Source organism: Dinoponera quadriceps, unplaced genomic scaffold (genome assembly GCF_001313825.1).
Source record: "Dinoponera quadriceps isolate SergipeBrazil2010 unplaced genomic scaffold, ASM131382v1 scaffold2662, whole genome shotgun sequence".
Taxonomy (NCBI): domain Eukaryota; kingdom Metazoa; phylum Arthropoda; class Insecta; order Hymenoptera; family Formicidae; genus Dinoponera; species Dinoponera quadriceps.
Window position 1 is genome coordinate 301544 of NW_014556703.1, and position 23889 is coordinate 325432.

Here is a 23889-nt window from a genome sequence, read left to right on the forward strand (position 1 = left end):
ACAATAGATGCTTTAAGCTTTAAGAAATTGACCAATCACATTATTCTTCTATAATTCAATTGTGATTGGTCAATTTTTTAAGGCTTGAAACATCTATTGTAGATTAGGACTCGATCTTCTCGTTCACTTCGACGCTCTCTCAACAAAACTAAAGGCCCGTATTTTGAACTCGCTTTTATCGATAAAAGCGCTTCTAAAAGCGGCTTAAGCTCGTATCGGATTACAGATTAGAATTGTGATTGAATTAAAGTTTAACCAGTTAGAGCAAGTTTAACTAAACTTGAGTTTAGTGAACTTTGCTCTGATTGGTTGCCTGATCTAGTGCAGAAGCCTTAACGTCTTGCAAATAAAAGAACGCACCCCCGATGCATGTGTGCCGAATTAGCTATTATCGCACCAGTTCAGCAGTGCAGTTAAAAAAAACAAATCTACTGCTACGATAATGTGAAGAAACAAGATAGCGGCTTTGAATATATCGCACTTGTCGCTTCTCTATTGGCGCATTCCATTTGGTGACACAAGTCGACTATCTTTGTTATTCATTGAATGCGGAACAAAGACAAAATGATATTCGTATCGACTCGTGTCACTAAATAGAAAGCACCGTATTTATCTAGTTATACAGTTATACAATTCAACGGACAAACGATAAGATCGTCCATCTATGACAATTTCGTCATTCATGTCTGGTAAACGGCGCATGCGGGATTCGGCCGTTGCGCAGATCGCTACTGCGCAACCCCAACCAGATTCCGGACAGTAGAGAGATTATATAGAAAAATTTCCCAGTAGAGAGAAAAGAGAGAAAATTCGTTAGTGGAAAAGTCGCGAGGCGTAAGTAAATAAAGAAGATCGTGCGGGATATTTTGTGAGGCCGGGCGAGGCGGGCGCTTCGATAAATCGATCGACGGGCGGACAATCGGCCGCGACGAGGTGACTTTTCGCGGGGATACAAAGGAGAAGACGGGAGAGAGATCGACGAGTTGCGGGCTGTCTCGCGTGATTAAGGTTAAAGAACGAGAGCAGGTATACGCTCGGGCGAAATAGGAGCAGGCTCGAGCTGCCAATTAAGCAGCGGACTTTCTTGTGAACGAATCGCAGCATCGCCTCGAGTGACACCGCGTTCGCGACATCGAGCTCTTCTACGGATGTATCGTTGTCGTCGATCATCGTCGTCAACGTCGTCGTCAACTTTGCCCTGCTCATCGTCGTCACGATCATTCGGTCGCTTATTCCGTTTATATAAATGGAGAACCGACATCGCGATATCGTATACATATCGTGCCCTCGCGATCTCCCTCAAAGTTCACGTGTTGCCTAATGAACATACGTGACGAGGGAGACAGACTGGCGTAAAGATGCTCCGGAAAAATCAGTGATGGAAAGAGAGAGAGAGAGAGACTTCTCGGAGCAGAAAGGGACGGTGTGATCAGTAATACATAGTGTCAGTCCATCTCTCTCGCTCCGGTCGCGTCAGCACTGTTCACCCACCCTCCTTACCTACCTATCCACCCACTTCGTCCTCTCTCTCTCTCTCTCTTCGTCTAACACCTCAACCATTCTCGCTCCTTCTCACCCTCCCCTCCCTCTCTCTCTCGCACCTCCCCTGCTCCGCTACTTCTCGCGCAGTCGTTTTCCCCTTCGGAGCTCGCGTCAGAAAACCGTCGAAAGACCGTCGTCCTTGCGTATACGCGACGCTCGCGCGGAGTCGTGGAGGTGCGCACCGCGCGAGACAGAAAGGGAGACGACGACACGGAATTTTTACGTGTCATGCCCCACCACACACCGGCCTTCCGTGGATTTTCGCGTAGTAGGTCTCTTTCTGTTATGGCGTAGCCAGTAACCCTCTCTCATTCGCTCCTCCCCGTTTGATGTTTCTCGCGCTCTGCCTCTGCTCTACGGCTCTTCGCGAACGCCACCAACAGCTGTTTCGTCCGATCGTCGCCCTCTCGTGTGGTTCGCGTTTCGCTGTGAACGAAAGACAGAGAGAGAGAGAGAGAGAGGGGCTGGAGGAGAGGGGGCGGATCGAGCGTCAGAGGGTGAAGAAAGAGACGAAGACGAGTAGGTGCGAGAAGGAGAGAGAAAGAGAACGGTGACCCTCTGTCTGTCTGTCTCTATATACCGTGCGCATGGGATTTTTTCTTCCGTCGTCGATGACCTCAACGTCACGCACAGCGAACGAGAACTCTCTCGATCAACCTAATAACGAGTGCGGTAACACGAAAGACATCGTCCTCCCCGTCGTCGTAATTGTCATCGTCGTCGTCGCCGTGGTCATCATTGTCGTTGTGTACAGGGGCGTACGCGAGGTTTCACATCTCGTGTGTGTAATCGCGCGAATTCCGGTACGTACGTCTCTCCTTTGTTCGTTGCATCTTTCGCTCTCTTTCTCCCCCCTCCCCCCTCCCCCTTATGTGTCTCTCTCTCTCTTTCTCTACTCCACTCCGATCTGACAGCTCCTGTCAAAACGAAACTCGCAGTTGCGTCGCCCGTCATCGCCCTCTCTCGTCTCTCGAAGTTTGCTCGTGTTCAGTTTTCGCGTTCGGTCTCTTTTCTTTTCTCTCGCAGAGCCAGCGGACATACATATGTACAATCTGTTTCGTTCGAAACGCGGAAGGTGAACAGCTGAGACAAACAGACCTCTGTGTTTCGGGCTTCCGTTTCCGACGAATCAATCGCTCGCTTTCTCGCTCACTCATTTGTTCTCTCGCTCGTCCATCTTCTGCGTCGCGAAGAGAAGCATCGCTCGTGCGTCCACGTTTACGTCGGTCCCCCCTGGACGGAACGAGCAACAGTGTTCGCGCAGAATGTTCGGACGGCCGCGATCGGCCGTCACCGCGCAAGGACGATCGAGACGCGCCGATGCTCGCTCGCGACGCGATTAATTATTTTCCGCGACGGGATAATTCGGAATAGTCGAAGGTGCGTTCGGCCGCGATGCGTCGTCCCGCCGACGCGTGAAAACCCGCTCGATAAGTCCGCGTCTCGCGCACACATATGGGAAAAAACTGGACAACGTGTCCCGCTCTGTTTCAGTTAGAGAGTAAAACGGTTGCGGAGCGTGTGTGTGTGTAAAATAAAATCGCAAGCACTGTCAATTACTTAATACCAAGAGGGTGACAACTTTGCATGTGAGTAGAAGCGAAGTGTGTAATACTGATCGAGCTATGAGAGATCCTACGAGGATCTCGTTAGCACACTGTCTGTCAGATAAAGAGCGAGATTATTGAGAATAATAGTGTCTGTGTGTTTACGCAACAACTTAAAACTGGTTTAACAACTGCTACAATACATATTTATATGAACAGCATAAAACTAATCTACTGTACTATAATACTATGTATATGCACAATCGTATTACAACTATATATACATGCGACACTAGTAGTTCGAGCATTGAAAATGTCAGATCAATCTTATGCCGATCATGTAAACGTATATTGGGTTGTCCGTATGGATGTTATACTAAATCAGTTTTAGATCACTACATACAAGTATAATCGCTAGTCAAATCAAGATACGTTACTTTCGATTTTGCAAACTGACTGATCTCAGAATGACAGCTTACGACAGGATACATAATCTTTCTTCCTTTGCAGACCTTAACGCTTAGGTGAATATTCGTGATTTGCTAGTCTTGTGACATTCACAAGATCGGCAAGCAGGATGTCAGTATTGAATCAAAGCGGCGACGATGCGGTGGAGTGCCCGTTGTGTATGGAACCGCTGGAGGTGGACGATCTGAATTTCTTCCCCTGCACCTGCGGGTATCAGATATGCCGTTTTTGTTGGCACAGAATCCGTACCGACGAGAACGGCCTGTGTCCCGCGTGTCGGAAGGCCTATTCTGAAAATCCGGCTGATTTTAAACCCCTCACCAAGGAAGAATTGTCAAGGTATTTGTACAAATGAGCCAAGTACTAGGCATCTCGTCTACGAGTTGCGTCAGGCGAATGATTCATCATCATGAGAATTAACATTCCTTTCGCTTTGCTTTCCTTCCCAGGATAAAAGCTGAGAAAAGGCTAAAGGATCAGCAACGGAAGCAGAAAGTTATGGAAAATCGGAAGCATCTAGCAAACGTGAGAGTAGTACAAAAAAATTTAGTGTTTGTAGTAGGATTACCATTGCGACTGGCAGATCCGGATGTGAGTATATTCTCAGTAACGTAAGATTCCCTTTGTGTAATCGATCGATGAAACCGCGAAGACCGTTCCTCCGCGCGAACATCGTTTCACGAGAGAAAAGAAAGAAAGACAAAAACAAACGAGAAGGAAGAAATTCAATCACGATACGATGATACTTCGCATGCTTTAGGTTTTAAAGAGACACGATTATTTTGGAAAATTTGGGAAGATACACAAAGTTGTAATTAACCAGAGTACTTCCTACGCAGGGTCTCAAGGCCCCAGTGCTTCGGCTTATGTTACTTACCAAGTGAGTTGTTTCATTTACTTTCTATTCCGCACGCTTGTGCGTACAACACACACCGTTCTTCCACTATTTTCTCGAAAGAGAAAGACCGACGGTATTCTTTAATACGTCCGAATGTGTCGTCATCAGCGTCAAGAGGATGCGCTACGTGCTATAGAGGCTGTGAATAACATTATTATGGATGGACGGACAATAAAGACATCATTGGGAACGACCAAGTACTGTTCGCATTTTATGCGTAACCAAGCCTGTCCGAAGCCGGATTGCATGTACCTGCACGATCTCGGGGACCAGGAGGCATCGTTCACGAAGGAGGAGATGCATATGGGGAAGCATCAGGAGTACGAGCGCAAGCTCGTGCAATCGTTGCATGCACATGCATCTTCGGTACAACGGTAGGAAGCAACTACGCCGAGTATATAAACATGACCTCCCGCCTCTCCCTTCCTCCCCCCCCCCCCNACGCATATGGATAATGTGGTCTTTCGACCCCTCTGATCAGGAAGCCGACGCCGTCGCCACCTGTAACCGGCAGTATTGTTAGGGAAAGCGGAACCGTGAATTCACAGACCAAGGAAGCATGGCCGTCGTTGCAGCCGGGACAAACGAACAGTAAGCCCCGACCTTTAACACCTTTAATAGCTCCTCAGTGGAGAGAAAAGAGTGCACTACGTACTAATATTCTGTTTTCAGACACACAAACCAGTTGCAAGGAAGTATCGCCACCTGTGCAAACAGCCCCGCAGCACAGCAACAACGTGGGGAACGCGAGCGGCGGCGGTGGTGGTGCGTTAGTTCAACAAGGTCACATACCCCCCGGGGTTGTGAGCGCGCAGCATCAACAGAACAACAACAATAAGGGTGAAAGTGGTGTTGTCGGTGTACGGCGGGGTAAGAATAACAGCAGCGAGAGCAAAGCGCAGGCGGCACGGAACAAGCACAAAAATTGTCAGAACAAGGAGAAGCATTGTGGTGGTGGTACACGTACGACGTTGCGAACCGAATCGAGCTCGGCCGGCGGCGGCGGCGCAACGCAAAACAGTAGTAGTTCGCAAATTAACGGGCAGAAGGACATAAGAAACTTTTCCGCCGATACGAACAGTGAAATGTTGCAAAAATTGGGTAACAAGTGTAAATTGGAGCACCAACAGCAGCAGTCGTCGTCACAACAGCAACAACAACAACAAATTAGCAAAACATCAAAATTAGTTCAACAGTCGCACGAGGTTAAAATAAACGGTGTGTTACAAAACGGGGATCGTCGGCACTCGGACAGTGAGACGGATCAGCAGCGCGAAGGTAGCACACCGGCCAGCACGATCTCGAGCACGGAAGACTCGAACCTAAACCACCAAGCCGAACATTTGGCTGAATCGAGCGAGGAGAACAATGGCGCTGTTCTTTTGGGTGAGTTGCTCATAGTCGTGATCATTTCTATATGTTCCTATTTTCTGCGATGAAAGATAATCGTACGTAGAGTTTTGCGAGAGAAAGATCTTCCAGACTAGGTTGTAACGTGACCGATGAGAAGTGTGATAGACGCAATTCGGCCTGTAGGACTCGTTATTAAGGAGTTTACACTGACTTGACGACCGTATGCATAATCACTTGAACACGTCTTGAAACGTGTTAGCGACGTCAAAAGATTATTTTTGTTAAATAGTTTGTACAACGAAATGTCAATAAGAGAATAACTTAATTATGCTAGACCCCACAAGTGTGACTAAATTGTCCTGAACTAAAGACTAAATGTTATTGTATAAGTTACACTTACACTTGTTATTGATATTTCTATTGGATATTTTCTATTTTTAATTATTCTTCTTCCCTTTCTGTCTTGAAGCGAAAGAAGGTATATGTCAGTTTATTCAAAGCGAATGATAAATCCGTTAAGATGAAGATGATGTAAACGGCATTTATATATATAGATATATAAATGATTTCTATGCTTCCCAGTCTCTGGATTTTTCATCGAAATTAATTTAATCGTTCAGTTAATTTAATTGCTGAAAATTCATTGGCAAAAATTACAGTACAGATCGCGACTATACCACGCTGATATATCTAGCAACTGCAGTTGTGATACAGCAAAGTGTTGATTTAATATAGTGTTTGTATAACAAATCACGAGTAATATGAGGAGTGTCTACTTTCTTTGCGTTTGAATGTGTTACGTTGGACAGTTTGGATGCAACAGATAATAACGAGTAAATCTAAACGATGTACACAGTATGTCGATGAGCCAAAGTGTTTTATCATTATATTTCGAGATACTGTAGAAATATCGATCAATTGATATATACTGATATATATAAATATATATATATATATATGCCAAAATAAAGAGAATACTTGAAAATAAAACAGTAATAGCCGTTTTTTGTGTTTTTGTGTACACACACTTAACTTTACTCCTTCTTATACAGATTACGATGAAGCAAGTGCTGGCATGGACACACACGTACGAATTGCTCGATTATTTTAAACAATTGGTATATATTGCCTGTATATATATATATATATATATATACACACATATATATATATATATTCTTCGAAATTGTTTGCGCGATTATATGCTATTTTATGCCCGATACTCTCAACCAGCAGATTATGTTCGAATTACTAGTAATTACAGCATATGCGGGTATACTTGTCGCATACGTTTGCCTGAAAGAAGTAGTCCAAATAACTGTTTATTCTGGCATTATAAGAGTAGTAGAGACAACAACTCTGCCACGTCGTGTAGTGTAGAGATTTTTCCGTGTCGTCTTTAGGTACGTCTCCAGCTAGCACAAATTCATCGCAAGGTGCCAATCAACCACCACCGCCGGGGCTGCATAATGGATCTCAGATTCAACACAACCACCGATCGATCTTTCAGGCGGACAATAACAGTTTCTTCAGTTCGAATAGCTTTCAGAAAATTTCTACCACCACCTCAATGCCACCTAACTCCCTCTCAGGCATGTACAAGTTCTACATTTTTTTTTTCTTCTGTTGCACGGTATTTCGCTATGTTTCATTCTTTTTTTGTCACGTTTAACTTTACACTCACGTTATTTTACTTTCAACGAGAGAGAGGATCGCCAATGGGTTGCTTGCTCAGAAGTTTTGTAAGATCGGAGGGAGAGAAAGAGAGAGAAAGAGAGAGAGAGAGAAGGGGAAAGATAGATAGGGAGGGAAAGAGGGCAAAGAGAGAGACAGGGAGAGAAGGAGAGGTGGTAAGGGTAGAGAGGGAAAGAGAGAGAGAGAGAGAGAGCTTGTAAATCTTACAACTGAGTGTATGCGTGGAGAGGAATGATATATTGTAATTCGATATATAGCGAACACAAATCTGGATTGGACGAGCACGGGAGTGGCTGCGATACCAGACTCATTACCGTCGGTCCATTCCAGCGAAGATTGGCAGGCGGCTTTCGGCTTTCAGACCGAGTCTTCTCGAACCAACCATATTATACCGAAGTCCAGCCCCTCCGACTCGCCCAGAGTAACATTCAATTCTGAAGGTTTTGTAGACGAGGAGGTTTACATTACCGCACCGTACACGACCACGCTCACAGAATCATCCGGTACCTTCAGCAATATGATAGTAAATTCACCCGCGTCTAAATTCATGGCGGACTTTCAACAAAATTCATTACAACAAAGGCTTACTATGCAGGTGAGCTGAGCGATAACGACATTATCGAAATTTTTATCCCTTATTTTAACGAATCAAGAGGCGGCTTTACGCGTTCATTCGTTTAATCCGAGCGAGCTCTTCTTTTTTTTTCTTTTTTCTTATCTCGCTAATATTGTCTGTATGACGTTCCTAAGGCACAGCAAAATCAAGAAAATTGCGAATATATAAAGCAGAATGGACACGCTACGTTGGAGGAGGTCCGGAATCACCATGATGCGGGTTCAGACGTGAAAGCGGACGACGATTTAGGATTCGATCCTTTTCACGAGACGCAGAAAGCATTAGCCGAACTTATGGAGAACGAGATGCAGATACAACAGCAGAGGATATTCCAGCAGCAGCAGCAACAGCAGCAGCAACAGAGAGAACGGGAAGAGCAGAATAGAGTGCAACACCAGACCTTTGCGACTCTCAACCAACAACACTTTCCACAAGTAATTCTCCCGCTCTTTGAGAAGTTTCGGGAAAAAAATTAGCATAACGTAAGGAACAAGTAGAAATTGGGAAAATTCGAGAGAAAAGAAATTAATATATGTAGAAATTAGTATAACCGTGCACCGTATAAGTTATAAGTGTTAACTTATACAGGGTGTCCCAAACTAATCTCGGTTCCCGTGGTGTACAAGTAGAACGGGTGAAACTGAACAGAAAAGTCCTATACCATTTTACACAGAATTTACAATTTAGCGTTTTTACAAGAAAACCTTGCGGAGCAAAGTTGCTCACAATGACGAAATACTGTTTCAGGTTGCGCATATAGCACACTTGCAGCAACAGGCCCAGCATTTGCAAAATCTACAGATGCTTCAGTCGCATTCCCTCCTGTCTCGTCTTCCACAGAACCTGTTACCAAGCGGCGGCGCGCAGAGCCCCGCTCAGAGCACAGTGACGGCTGCCAGTCTCGGACAACGCAGCCGCCTTCCACCACCGGGTTTCCCTGGATCCACGCCAAATCACATGAACTCATTCGGACTCGGCATACCGCGGCCGGCTCCAACGAATAATACTCTCTCGGGTTAGTATTTCTCCACCCTTTTCCGCAACATGTATAGTGGCCCAAAAATCAGTTGCTGTTTTGAATTTCCTAGGGTTCTAGTACAATCTGGAGGAAGAACTTTAAACATACATTACTTGTCAAGAAAGTTATGAATTGTTCAAATCAGCAACCAACTTCCAGGTCACCCTTATATGTATATCTTGATAAAAATCGATCTCAATTTAGTGCGCAAAAAAAATCTTTCAAATCTCCCAATGATGTGTCTTTATTCGCATAAATTTCTCTTTGTTTTGTTCAGCACGAGCACTTCAAGATCCTTCTCCATTCTTGTTTACTGGTGATTTATTTGTTCAGTGTTGTGTTTGCAGGAGCACAACCGCCACAGCAGAATGCATACCTTCCCAACGGGAGCCCGCTCATCAATACGCAAAGTAAACATTCCTTCTATATTTTCTTTTTCTCTTATTATTTATCTCGACGACAGATATTCGCGATTTAACGGCTTCTATTCGAATTTCAGGTATCGGCAAGTGTGCGGGTGACACGGTGTATACTCTAAAAGAATGGTGCGACATCAACAATCAGCAACAGCAACAGCAACAGCAATTCCATCACCAGGCGTTGCACCAGAAAGGAGGATGGAATAATTTTGGACCGATCGCAGACTGGACCTCGATTGATCCGGCCATAGTTAGTTCGTCTAGACCTCTTCCATTCCAGACTACTAGCACATGGCAGTTTTCTCATATTCATCCTTCTCACACCGTAACTCACAATGCGCAACAGGTACTCAGAACTTCACGAAGCTTTTTCATGCGAAGTATTCGATAGTGCGGCCGCGGTCTTCATAGTCGGATCTTACGTTTAACATCGTTTTAAATTTATCTTCGGATAAAATTCTACTGCTCAATATGTGGAGGGAAATCCTATTTTCCCTATGTATAGATATTGTATCGTTCAACTCTAACTGTAAATGTCACGATATTCACATTTCCTTTCATACAGGAACAGAATGCATCCGCTCAACATTGGGCGATGCAACCACCTCCCGGCTTCGCTGCACCGACGAGCACGGGACAACTGAGTAATCCGCAACCGAGCACAACCGCACAGCCGCACACTAAGCTCATCTCCACAGGATCGGAAATCGAGAGTAAGTTGGTCGCGATAAAGCTCCGTGCAAACTGAAAAATATTACAATGCTGCCGCGGTATCGAAATATATATAGGGCGTCTATGATATTGCAGACCTTTAAATCTTATGCGAGGGTGAACGAGTGGCGAGTCATAAAAGTGTTTCTCCGGACGTGGCAAGATCAAATATCCAGCTAATGAGAGAGAGAGAGAGAGAGAGAGAGAGAGCGAAAAGAGAACGAAAAGAAAGAATGAAAGACAAAGAAACATGATGAAAAAGCGAGAAGAGTCGATTACGTACGTTTTCCTCTAACACATGTCCGTGTCTCATATTTTATTCTTAATCCATTTTGAGTTTACTCTCGACTCTCTGAGGCGAAAAAAAAGTGTCGGAATACAAGTTCGCGCATATGAAATGTAACGAGATATTTATGCGTTAATACACTTCTCACTTCGATATTTCTCCGAACTGTAGCAAGATTTATTCGTTTTCTATTTCAAAGTCCGGCCCTAACATTGTAACGAGAAACGGAAGTTCGTGTCGATTCCGAGAAATGCATTGACGAGAACCGATACTCGGCCAATGAAACTTTTTGATAGGAAGACGATCGTAAAATTCAAAAACTCTCTACGCGTTTCCTTCGGATGATAATCATCATCAGGATTCTGTTTTCGTTCGTGACTCATTCGAACGGAAAAGTATCCTTCGTTTGCGAATATTCGACATTAAGACATTCAGAGGGAAAAATAAAATCGGCGGAGGCGAAACCTAACGAAACTTCGATGTCTGTTGATTGTTTGTATTATTTAAAGCTATCACACACACATACACACACACACACACACACACACACACATGTGATGAAGAATGCGTATTTTAATCTGCAGAAAAGGTTTTATTCTGATTAATTCGAAGGCAGACAAAGAAAATTCATCGTCAGGACTGGTTACTTTCCCCTGTCCGATAATACGATATGCGTCATGCACATTATTCTGCTGTTTTACAGTAGCACCTTTGCGAACCCGAATGTCGCTGAGAAACATATACTGGCATGTTTTATGTGTTTTATGCGGTAATTTTTAAATAGTCTCGAAATTCTTTTATCGTTGATTTTAGGACGATGAGTCAACAATATCAATAATGTTATATTGAAGAAGAAAAACGGCGTGTTTTTTTCCTGTTCTGCGCACATAATTCTTTTCTGCTCGACGGTGTCATTTCGTCATATCGTATTACGACACTTTAAGTCTCTAATTCGCTACACAAAGTGAATAGAGATTAGCTTAAGAATTGGTAAACTTGGTTTCGACAATTGTTTCGTCGAAGAAGGCAAATGATAATATCGAATTGTATCGTGAACGGATCGGGCGCGGGTCGAGTTTCGAATTTTAAAGACTTCTGTACTCACATTACATGGGAATAGCGATACCTTTTCGATTTCTCGACAACAGGCTAGCGATGTTGTACGTCTAGAAAACCACAGATGGCTGTCTAACGTATTAACATAGCCTCATACAAGACACATACACACACACACACACACACTACATACCCATGCATACAAATATACATCCGCGCGCGAGCGCACACATACATATACACGAGTATATACATTCACACATTACAATGTATTTTATTTACGCGAACTGAAATGAGAAAGAAAAAAAAATAACAGACTGGGAATATGATAACACGTGTGTACGATAAAATGCGAGAAGACGTCTGAGCGCGATGTACCACGATGTGTACATAACAACACGGCGGCGTTGTGTCGAATGGAGTTATTCCCGTGGTGGGATTATTGATCGTGTCTGCTGCTTTCATGGATGGAATAACGAATGAATACGTCACATATACAAGAGAATGAATAAGATAATAAAACTATAATTATAAAATTTAATTCTCTCAGTAAGATAATCGAGAAATATACGATAATGCGCAATGAAACTTTGTTGTGGTTCTAGTCGTCTTCTTATTTCTTCTTTTCGTATGTATCCCCCCTCCCTCCCTCCACCAAACAATTTTCAACCTATCTCTGAATTTACACGTTTGCTATACGTTCGATTGGACGTTAAAGAATTTTTACGTTGACCACATCGTATTAGGTCGCCCGAAAAAAAGTTCGGTTCGATGTCTGAATCAAATTTGATTGTTGACAAACTCAGCACAAGTCGCAGAATTCGATTAACCGCATCAAAAGTTACAAGTGATTAAATGTTGCAGTTGAAAATTTCACATTTCAATTTTTTTTTTCTCTTGAACAGAAAGTAGTAATTATTATCTGTACGACGTGATGTACAGCAGGCAAGGCTCTACCAGCAAAATCTTTGTTTCTTCGAAAATACAAAATGGCGGTGTTGATTAAAAAAATTGATTTTTTTAATTTACCGCTTTGTTCTTTGAGATAGGCGAAACCGTAATTTGAACAGTACCGGTACTTTCATTGTCCAGAAAACCATAACCTTTATTTCCAATAGGAAACCAATCTAACTGTACAAATGCATATTTCTTCTGAGACAAATAAATCTTACAAAGAATAATCTTATACGATGGGCCTATTATTTATTTTGTAATATGTATGTCCTGTTATATTTTTATATCTGTATAATTGTATAATTAACTCTTATAACTCTTGGATAAATACATATTTGTCACAAATATTTCTATAATTAATATAGTCATTGTTATAAACTAATATATAGACATATGGAAAACAAATACAGTTATAAAACGTTCCCTTAAGAGATGTTTTTTCTCTATGTTATATTCTTTATGTTATACTTTCTTGTACACGATCACCAGAATCCTACTTAATTTTGAAGTAAAATCTAGGTTTCCTTGATTAAGTCATGTCTACGATTTTATTTCTTTTTTAATCGAGTTGCGTTTTTTTGATTTTTTCCTAACCTTGCCATCATAATTAACACCAAGAAGTGGATGTCTTATTCTCAAATCATCAGGAAGTACAGGCATGCTGGAGTTCTCTAAAGGTATTGGCTCCACTTTTAACATTCCAGACAATTTTCTTCTTACTGTTAATAAACCCACAGGTTTGATATTCACTATATAAAAAGTATTAAAATAAGTATGTGATTAAAAAATAAATGCATCATTTTTTGTCAATATTCCAATAAAACAAAGCAAATTACCAGTTTTGTACAGTGGTTTCTCCTTTCCAGTATTAAGGATGCATGTAACGTTATATGAGATATTACGAGCGACTGCGCAATATCGTTTCTCTTGAATTTTAATTTTTGATTTGTCGCCCAGAATTATCTTTTGACCGTGAAGTTCCTTTGGATCTATCTGTGTGAGAACAAAATATATTACACCTTGACGTGACAAGCCAGGATTTTTCAATAGCATTACAGGATGACAGCAAACTATGTAACGATAAGAATGCTTATTCTATTTTTTCTTTCTACTCCTGCTATCAGTTCATGTTATATAATATTAGCCTAAATAACATTAGTCTAAAAGCAGGCTATGTAGGAAAAGCTACGAAATAAAACATACGTATTATTTTTAATACTTCTAACTTATAAAAACTACATCAAAATAACTGTAATACATTCCTATATTAATGCTCACTGATTTTGGAATATCCATAATCCAAATCTCTTCACTGTCTGATACTTCATCCAGATCGAAAGATTCCGGAGATACAGATTCCACATCTAGTATTTCCTTTTGAATCAATTCTTGGAGCTGTGGTATATAATACGTAATATAGAAATACAGTTTCCTCAGATTATTCTTTAACTCCAAGATTTTATCGATTATGGGCCTGTTTTCCTAGCTGAACTAGACCTGCACCTTTCATCCTTAGAGAGAAGCAAATACACCTGGAAAAAGGACAAATTAAAGGAGAAAGGATCAAAGTATGGCAGCATTAGTTCAGCTAAAAAGAACAGGCCTTCTATCACTTACATTGCGCGGTCTCGCAGGACCAAGTGCTGACGACAACAATCTCTGTGATGAATTGCTTAAATTCTCAATATCACCATCTGACCGCCTAATTTCGTTGTCAGTTGATTTCTCACTGAACGATCTATCGGGTTTCTTCAAGATACTCCTACGTGATTTAACCACAGGACTGTTGCTCGCGGTCGGTGGTTGTATCTTTGTATTTATCTTAATGGATTTGCTGCGTCGAGGGTGCTCAGGCGGGACATCCGTGGCGTCCTCCATCAAAACCATGGACTTGTTTAATTGTGTGTTCAAGTGCGTTATTGAATCTTCTTGACCAGAGTCTCTCATATTTGCTAAATTTTTTGGAATAGATTTTCTATGTTATTGTTAATGCGTGCTCGCATTTTCTTCTCTTCGATTTAAACGCATGTATGCTCACGCGCGTTTGAAAGGTTAAATATGTTCAATTCTAACCAATATATTCAGAATATTTGTCTTCTAGATAAATTTCAGATAACGCAATATATGCAAGATTAACAATAATAACGAATATAACAATTATTTGTTACATTCTATGTTAACAAAGCCATACCGAATTAAAGGGATCCTCGATTAATATTTAACAATTTTCATAGATCACACTCACTCACTCACTCTCTCTCTCTCTCTCACTCTTTCAACGCAGAGTCTACAATGAGAAATTAAGACGTAAGATTTAAGAAATTGACCAATCATAATTGATTTTTCTTCTATAATTCGACTGTGATTGGTCAATTTCTTAAAGTTTAAGGCCTAAAATACCTGTCATAGATCGACACTTAAGCCGGCGGCACACGATGCTTGTTTTCGCAGCATAAAATGGCACCTTTAGGCTTGTATCACACTATGGATTAAGATTGAGATTGGATTGAAGTTTGACCAATTAGAGCAAGTTTATCTAAACTCAAGTTTAAAAAAAAATACTAACTTACCCAACTCTCATAAAATAACGTTTGCGATTGATTCAGCATGTTTGTAAAATTGTTGTCTGAACACTTCTTTTACTCCAACGATCACCAGTCATAAAATTAATATTGACAAAATCATTAGAAAAGGGGTTAAGGAAAAGGTTCTATGTCAAGTTAATTTTGTGACGATTTTATAAGTGTACAAAAGATTATTTACAATAGTTGTAAAATGTGCAGTAAGTTCTAATTGACCAATTAGACTATTACGGTCTAAGAATAATCAAATGTAGTTGGTCAATTTAAGCTTATTGCTTACATTTTACTACATATTTTACAGCTAATATAAACAGCCTATAATACTTAACAAGTTGATTAATTTCTAAAACTAAAATAATGTATTTAACAACATAACAATAATATATTTTGACTATGCATCAGATGCCAATTTCCTTAAATCATCAATGGAGAAACGATAACGATGCCATTTTTCTTTTTCAGTCAAATCACAGGCTCCTCTTCTTTTGTAAAATTCTTGAGCTGGGTTCCAGTTAAGCACAATGAAATCTAACTGGTGACAATCGTTCTCAACAGCCTCCTGCAAAGACATTGCATTATATGCATATATGCATATCATATATATCAAATACATGATTATGACTTTAACTGACACTTTCACAATAGTTTTTACCTTTACAACAGACTTCAAGAGTTTATCACCAATGTGTTTTCCACGAAATTCAGGTGTTACATATATATCCTCCAGACACATAGCTTTCCCAACCCATGGGGAATAAATGTAATAAAACAGCGTATAACCGATGATTTTTTCATCAATGGTTGCCACATTACAGAAAAATAATGGTTGCCCATCGAAACCGTCTCTTTCTAAGGCTAAATAAATATTTTTCTCATTGTACCTTGTAATTATGACTTATGGCTTGTTTATTTTAGCTGAACTGGCTGTACTAATTCAAGAAATATATATACATTAAAACGTAAGAAACTCGGACGTACACTTCACACATTTCGATGTGTATAAAAATTTCTTAAATTAATACAGTCAGCTCAGCTAAAAAAAAACAGACCAGTAGTAAACAAATAATACATTGATTTATGATAGAAAACAAGGGTAAGTCTTACTTTTGTAGTCGATTTCCATCTGATCAGGCATCTTTTCGTATTCCGCCAATTCCTGCAAAATATGAGAAATATGATCAAGAAAGTTGAAATGGTATCATAAAGATAAGTGAATGATAAGTGACAGATAAGTGATAGATAAATGATAAATAAGTGATAGATAAATGATAAATAAAAGAATAATAGCGAATGTGCACAAGGATTATATTTATGTTAGAACATTATTTAAAATACTTCCACATTATTAACAAGAAAAATTTACCAATATTAAGTCTCTAATAGCTTTACAATCTTCTCGTTTAGCCTTTCTTACTATAACTTCCGCCATAACTAATTGCAGGATCAAGGTACTTCAAAGGTGCTTCCCAGCAACTTTCACAGGCGACACTGATAACTCCATACAGTTGTGACAGTAGCTGTCGTCGGCTCCGCTGTTATCAGTAGTCATCGATCACGTGACTGTCAGCCATGTTGTGGATTAAATGGGCGCTGAATTTGAACGACATCAAGGAACGTAGTGTTTCGCGTAAAGTGGTTGCAAAATTCAGAGAAATACTATATATGATTGTATAGAAGCTTTTAAGGTCTGTAAATATTAATAACAATGTGTACATGTGATAACTGTTTACGTAACCTTAACATCAGATGAGGAAAGAGAAAAGAAAAAGACGGCTGTTCTCCCATATCTCAAAGGTATAACAGAGCGAATAGGCAGGATTCTGAACAAACACGACATCAGAGTAATCTTCCAATTAAAAATACATATAATTTTATACTTGTTGTATAATTAATTCGTTCTTAAAATTACTTTATTTTCCTTCTTATAACATTCCATTTATAAATGATATTGATAAAGCTATCTTATATAATATTATTTCTTTGATGTTTTCTCACTCATTCACCTGAAAGTTAGTAGTTTCGAAATTTTATATTTCTTTAAAGCTTTACGAATTTATTATATTGTTAATATTAATATCTAATTTAACTCATTTAGTAAAACTTCTTAAATATTTCAGCCTATTTTTATAGGCTGCACTTGGATTTACGATTCATTGGACTGTTCACTGGACAGTTAAATACATTAGAGAAAGATGCCATATTAGCTACAGAACCGATTGTACGAAACTTTGGAAGTGTGTGAGAGTCGGTATTAACATAGTATTTCTCGTATACGTCTCTTGAAGCTGTGCACCATGACTATAAAACATAATTTATTCATATAATTTGTAAAATAAAAAACATTATAATGATTAATTAAAAATTATTTGAAGAAGGGAATGATAAATTTAAAAAAACCGTATAATCTAATTTTCCTTATATACTAACACATTTGTAAATAATTCTGGCTTACATTTACGAAGGATAAGAAGAAAAGTTGTTCGTCGGTGACGTTCTTCAATCCTGGCAATTTCAATTGTAGTTCCGCAGTTACCAAGCGTTTTTGGAATGCTGCGAAAGCAACTGCGAGGCCAACGTTGTCAGCGATATTTTCGTCCTTCGTAAGTAGACCGTTTATCTAAAAATAAATTGTAACTATATTCGATACAGGTTTTTCTTTCGCTGAGTTTAAAACCAAAATTGACGGAATAATTCGGCAATGTTACCGTCGTTATGTGTACGTACTTGTATAGGTTCTTCATCCTCGTCTGTCGTATTTAATATAAAATTGTTATATTGATCTACGAAACATTTTACTTTTTTGTCGAAAGCCTCAGTAGTTTTCTCATTATGCCATGAATGTTTATTACCAAACTTGTCGTACTGCATTCCTATACATTTTTCATACAAAATTTATGAGACAATAATATATCAACTAATAATAGACTGATGAGTAATGAGTGTTTATTTAAACTAACCATCACTATCGAAACTGTGTGCAATCTCATGTCCAAAAACCATACCGATAGCGCCATAATTAACTGCACTGAAAAGTAAAATGCGGATGCAAATTCCTGTTCTTGAGTTTAAAGTATTAATAATTCTTTTTATATTTTGTGCACTTACAGTGGCATACCAAGGGTAAAATACGGATACAGAATCTCAGCAACTGGTATACCTGAAAGTAATTAAGATAAATCTGTTAGTGGGGCGAAATAGCGTCACATTGGCTGCGTTTGCATTCAACGGTAAAAGCAGCTAGGAGTAGTGATCGTATAACTTTGTACGGAGTTTTATATGATATATAATCTTGGACTTATTAAGAATTTGAAAGAATACTGCAGTTACAGGTTGGATAATTACTAAGTGCTCCCTAAGCTGTTTTTTCCCGTTGAAAGCAGTCATTCAAAATACTAAACGCGTAATCGAATAGAAAGGAAATACTTATTCGGTTGTTCGTATAATCATAAAAGGGATTCTTAATTAGTGGGTGATTTGTCCATCTGCAATAATATTTCGTACATTAACAACATAAGGACGTAGAAATCATAATATATAATCTGTTCGATTAAGATTAAATAACTTGCTGCAATAAAATAAATAGGCTTACTCGTATCTGTCGACGGGTTCCCGAAATTTCTTGAAAAATCTTTCCTTTTCGTATATTAACATGGACAAAGCGTTTTTGAAATAATTCTCTCCCACCAGCAACTAGAAATCGATACACTTGATTATATTTTTATATGTTATATTATTTGTTTTTTCAATATTACGTCGATAATATGCGACGAATTTCGTACCCCTTCGTAACGTTCATTGAGTGCAGTCTGATTATTATACCATTCGGGATAACCAACTTGTAGTATCAAATTATCCAATTTAGCTATTATAAATTTCTTCGTACTATTATCAGCCCATTCTGAATGTAATATATGCTCTTTCATTTCCGTTTTTATTTCTTCCATCATTTTAATCGCCTAAAACAGATTAATGGAAAATTCTTTCATCTTTATTTATTTCAGTATTTTATTTATGAATATTTTTGACGAACGAAGAATTTAGAAACCTACAGCTTTTATATTATTAGTCACATTGTATCTCTTGATATAGAGATACGATAAGGCGTCTGACAATGTTATATAGTCAATGCATGTTTTCCACCTAAAAAAATAGGTAAAAATATATTTGGATGTCTCTACGAAATAGAAGTTATATTTTGTGCAGTATTTGTGACTTACCGCGGTTCTTGCTCGGTCACGTTGTATGCTTTATATTTTAATTCAAAATCAATGTCTCTCATGTTTTTATTCAGGAATGGTATAAATGCATTCACTAAGTTCCATTGTATGAAATTCACTGTGAAGAGAAATCGAACATTAGAAAATTACGTTTCAACGTATGTCCTTTCTTATACATGTATATTACCAAGTACACGTGGTGATGTGTCGTCTAACAAATGTGCCAATTTGTGCAGAAGCTCTTTATTGTATACAATCACAGGTTCTGAAGAGTTAATACTCACGTTAACATTTTTGAAAATAAACTGTATTGTTTGCAGCCAATTTATCTGAAAAGAATATTGTAGAATCGTATTGCAAAGCTGACGATGATGATTATTATAATCGACCACTTTTTTATATCTTCCTAATCCCGGGAAAAAAAGAACTTTGTCCTTTTCTACGAGTCTTTATTTGTGAAGGATATTGCGAAAATTTCTGGATTATATTACCTTCGCGGTTAGATTCTGTGGTTTTGCAAGATCGTAATATTCTTGTAATTCTGAAATCGTCATTTTAGTTTCATTCATATCCAGTCCCTTTAAAACTTCTTGCTCTGAGAGTTCAGTAATCTGTCAAAGTTAAAGCAGATGAGTTTGTATTAATTTATTTGTTTGTCGATTAAAGTTTTATGTTGCATTAGTGTTAAAATAATTACGTTTTCAAAATTAGCTTCAAAGGTATATAATTTTTTTATTTCTTCACTCATACTTATCGAATCTATTTTAACTTTCTTGTGTTTCGCAAAAGCTTTTATTATATATATCATTGTATCTAGATAAAGGTTCGGGTCCAATGAGGATTCATCTTCCTCCTCAAGTTCGTCCCATAAAAGTCCACTCAAAACAGAGTTATCTATTGATATCTATAAGCATATATATATATTTTGATTGTTTATATTGGATATGCTAATATTAATCACACAACTTGTGATTAATTAATTATTCGTGTACGTAAAACATGGTAAAGATGGGTTCTTTTTTATACATTATATACCGAAATATTATATATACGAAAATATTTTTTCAATAATGATTGCAGATATGTGGATCCTATATATCTATAACGTATATATCTATATCTCTATATTAACATATCCTATATATTTATATATCTATAATGCACACATACACATATACACAAAGTATATGCGTTATACGTAAATACAAGATACCGTTAGTATATGGCGGGTCGCGTCCTCTTCGTTAGTTTCATACTTAATATTAAAGAAACTGCTACCGGCAAATAGCTGATTGTAAGTATTGTCAATTTCTTGCCAGGTAAAATTTTTCAAGCCCGTGCTCGCTTTTCCCATTATAATTGGCCACCCTCCGTTCGCATCTATCAGTGTCATTATAGGTGTGAGTCCTTGCCTCTCGATCGCGTCTGCAGCATTACCGATACAAATTACTAAGTGTTCGTAAGATCATATTTAGATTTTACACAAAATTAACGACTATTTGTATCGCTATCGAACAACATTAAATGGTATTAACGGTACTTGTCGTCGTCATAGCGTTGATTAATCGTTTTATATTAAAATAACAAGAATGTCAAGTTCACGTACCCTCGTCCATGCATGAACGATAATATTGCTTGAGTTTCTTTATAAACGGTAGATCGTCATATTTGCTTTTACCCTCAAGCAACCCTGTGAAACGAACGAAACGTAAAAGATAAACAGTGGGACACAAAAGCGATGTCTGCTTCAAAAGTGACTATTGTTGCGGCTCCAAGAGGATACCTTCTTCGAAACAATTATATCGTTGTTAAGCATTCATGCGTCTTTTGTGATATACTGAAGTTTTTAATCACATGTTCCCGTATTCATTGCGTACCTTTTGCGCGACGACTAATTCTCAGAGAATATTTGTCATCCGTGGACCATTGTAATTCACTGGGTGGTATAGGATCGTGCGCCGGCCACGAACCGCATCCATAATTATAGAAATTAATACAAGGATCGGAAGAACCGTCGATACCACGTCGAATTGCCTCTCCTACGTCCGAGAAATAATATAATAACATTATGTCGAACAACTTTGAAGGCAATTAAAAAATCTTTGCGAAATTATGAGACGAATTTAGACACTATTTGTGTCCGTTAATACATTTTTCGCAGCATTTCGTAACGTGCGTTTCGATGTTTACATAGTTTCGCCTTTATTTGCACGTAACCGTCGACCTTTCTCATTCACTTTTATACGCGCTTATGTAAGATAGCTAAGTGGGAAAATTGACGTTACATCGACATATGTTATATGTTACATTTTGTCAACATACCGATTTCGCGACATGCATCACTCTTACACACATTGCAGTCAGCCAATTTACGAGTAGGAATACCAATCACTCTTGCAACTATTACAGAAAAACTGTAACAATGGAATAATTAATTGCGAAGCATTAAATTAATGACGTAAAAAAAATACAAAAAAGATACAAGGTCACTTTTTATACATGTATCACGCGCGTTCGTATAATGTCTTTACGATAAGTTGCAATTATGCTTATTTAAATGTATGAAATGCAAATTTGAGGAGAGAGAGGAAGAGATCAAGGACACTTCGTTGCTATAGTTGTTTGTGCATGGTAACGGACATCGAAGAGCTCACAAAAAACATATATCACTTTCATAATAACACTTCACAAGAACAATGGAACAATTATTTTCTTCTCGGTTATGCTGTTTCTTTCGCTCGTCTCTAGATTTTCATCCCAATAATATCAGAAATAAGAAGTGACAAGCGAGAAACGGAAGATTCGACACTCACAATAGCGACAAGAGACGCATGTTTACATCCGCGAGTCCTTTAAGACAGTTCTCTGTAGAAATGTTGAACACGTACTATTTGCCTGATAGATGTGGATCACTTTTAAATGAGTAATCCGGAGCGAGTCGATTGGTTGTTATACACAAACATGATTAATTGTTTCGATTTTCTATATTCGGTGTGTTGATTTCCGCGTTCCGCCGTCCGCAGATGATGGAACGCAAAGCAATGAGCCTTTCGTACAGGTTCTATCTCATACGAGATTTGTATCGTATTATGTAAAAAAATGCGTGCGCGTCTAGCATGGTATAATTAAGGAAGCGATAAGAGATGACTCAGAGATGCCAATTACATGCAATGACAGATGTAACATTGCGGACCAGAGCGGAAAACAGCGGCCGTTCCCTTGAAAATTCTGTTTATGAAGTAAGTAAATTATTTCTTTTGTACAAAATGCTTCAATGTATACGTTAGTAGTCCGATATTTCGACGCGCTATGAATAAATGCACGTCTGCATTCAAGAATCCGTTGGAACAAGACACTGTGCAAAAGTCAGACGTCTATTTTACTTCCACGATAGATACGGAGTATTTTTAAATCATCTGGAAATTGTGCAATATTTTCTAAGCGAGTTCGTCTCAAGCGAGCTCTTTTCAAACGAGTGTATCAGTTACGAACAACTACGAAGTAGTTGCTGATTTCCTGCGATTGTTTTCAGCAGTAACAAGAGGAATTCTAACTCAGTTGCCTTGTGAGAGCGGGGGAACTCGTAGATGCGGGGGATGATAACGTGACACGAATGGAGAGGGCGGGGAGGCTGAGGTCACGGGCTCTCCTCTGAACACACCTGAGTTAAAACTTTTATAATACTGTCTTCAAACGGTATTATATGTTACGCGGATTTTTATAAAAACAAATCAACCTCCAAATATTATTTTCGTGTATCAAATTATTCAAAGGAATAGTGATTGATTTGCAATAAACAATAAATAAATAAGCGGGTGGACCAAATTTCGAAGGAAATATAGTGAAACTGAGAAAATATTTTAGCCGTGTTTTTATGACGTCAATGTAATAAACGTATAACCTTACATTACTGAACTTTCAGTGTTATGAAATGGAAGGAACATTCAGGAAAACGTTATGTAGCAGCGGACAGATTCGTACAAGAATGGCAGTTTTTAGTAATTACGTTCATTACATTCGTCACGCGTTATTTTTGTCCCTCACTTTTGTTACTCAGTTGGAAACAAACGCACGTTATTCATATCAACAGAAAATCCTCGTAAGACTGTAAAACATGTGGTACACATAAACGGAAATGACCTTTGGTCTCATAAAGTGCTGATGTTATAACATTCACGTTTACGCTTGCGATCGAGAAGTTTGAATACAAATGTTAGAATAACAACTTATAATTCATTTGTAGACAAGCGACAATATCTAGTGGATATTAATTCACGTAATTTCTCACTAATTCGACGTTATGTCTTCGGGTTTTTTTTAAATATATTCATACCCGGAAACATTTAACTTTGCAGGTGTATGCAATTGATTTATTGCATTTTTAACGAACTTTTTATGCGCGGAGAGATATCGTTTCCAGAGACAATCTTGCAATAACATTGCGTAACAAACTTGTTACATATCCAACATTGAAAAATGGATGATGATATAACGATTTCAGGTTTGTCTGTTAATATTTCAAGCGGA

At 38.8% G+C, this 23889-nt stretch overlaps 4 protein-coding genes across 15 annotated transcripts; 1 reads left to right on the forward strand and 3 right to left on the reverse strand.

Annotated features, from left to right (window-relative positions):
• The first annotated feature begins 728 nt into the window (after positions 1–728).
• Positions 729–11919, forward strand: LOC106748037 (alpha-protein kinase 1). Of its 9 annotated transcripts, XM_014626217.1 has the most exons (16): positions 1052–2345; positions 3037–3131; positions 3600–3896; positions 4007–4148; positions 4318–4437; positions 4564–4829; positions 4937–5046; positions 5128–5841; positions 7212–7400; positions 7761–8098; positions 8254–8553; positions 8867–9134; positions 9485–9547; positions 9637–9902; positions 10122–10269; positions 10364–11919. In XM_014626217.1, exons 3-16 carry the CDS (start codon positions 3667–3669, stop codon positions 10369–10371), a joined length of 3162 nt encoding a protein of 1053 aa, XP_014481703.1. In that variant the 5' UTR covers positions 1052–2345; positions 3037–3131; positions 3600–3666; the 3' UTR covers positions 10372–11919. The 9 variants fall into 9 exon arrangements, with proteins under 9 accessions (XP_014481695.1, XP_014481699.1, XP_014481698.1 ...); XM_014626209.1 differs by lacking the exons at positions 1052–2345; positions 10364–11919 and adding an exon at positions 729–834 and having other exon boundaries at positions 10122–10304; XM_014626213.1 differs by lacking the exons at positions 1052–2345; positions 10364–11919 and adding an exon at positions 866–933 and having other exon boundaries at positions 10122–10304.
• On the reverse strand, positions 11760–14985 carry LOC106748038. 3 transcript variants are annotated; one of them, XM_014626219.1, is made up of 5 exons: positions 14964–14985; positions 14181–14515; positions 13842–13958; positions 13400–13556; positions 11760–13312 (listed from the first exon to the last, which is right to left on the reverse strand). In XM_014626219.1, the coding sequence occupies exons 1-5, from the start codon at positions 14968–14970 to the stop codon at positions 13104–13106; spliced, it is 825 nt and encodes a 274-aa protein (XP_014481705.1). In that variant the 5' UTR covers positions 14971–14985; the 3' UTR covers positions 11760–13103. The 3 variants fall into 3 exon arrangements, with proteins under 3 accessions (XP_014481705.1, XP_014481707.1, XP_014481706.1); XM_014626221.1 differs by lacking the exon at positions 14964–14985 and adding an exon at positions 14602–14841; XM_014626220.1 differs by lacking the exon at positions 14964–14985 and adding an exon at positions 14755–14814.
• A 496-nt stretch (positions 14986–15481) lies between these two features.
• LOC106748030 (diamine acetyltransferase 2) lies at positions 15482–16673 on the reverse strand. The gene is made up of 4 exons (XM_014626185.1): positions 16509–16673; positions 16250–16301; positions 15798–16000; positions 15482–15704 (listed from the first exon to the last, which is right to left on the reverse strand). The coding sequence occupies exons 1-4, from the start codon at positions 16572–16574 to the stop codon at positions 15537–15539; spliced, it is 489 nt and encodes a 162-aa protein (XP_014481671.1). The 5' UTR covers positions 16575–16673; the 3' UTR covers positions 15482–15536.
• A 141-nt stretch (positions 16674–16814) lies between these two features.
• On the reverse strand, positions 16815–22702 carry LOC106748025 (membrane metallo-endopeptidase-like 1). 2 transcript variants are annotated; one of them, XM_014626176.1, is made up of 18 exons: positions 22176–22702; positions 21685–21776; positions 21240–21401; positions 20969–21052; positions 20576–20787; positions 20060–20266; positions 19854–19973; positions 19550–19691; positions 19363–19480; positions 19195–19285; positions 18925–19101; positions 18735–18835; positions 18569–18627; positions 18251–18302; positions 18103–18170; positions 17870–18015; positions 17598–17762; positions 16815–16965 (listed from the first exon to the last, which is right to left on the reverse strand). In XM_014626176.1, exons 1-18 carry the CDS (start codon positions 22193–22195, stop codon positions 16888–16890), a joined length of 2094 nt encoding a protein of 697 aa, XP_014481662.1. In that variant the 5' UTR covers positions 22196–22702; the 3' UTR covers positions 16815–16887. The 2 variants fall into 2 exon arrangements, with proteins under 2 accessions (XP_014481662.1, XP_014481661.1); XM_014626175.1 differs by lacking the exon at positions 16815–16965 and adding an exon at positions 17007–17443 and having other exon boundaries at positions 22176–22699.
• Between the last annotated feature and the right edge of the window lie 1187 nt (positions 22703–23889).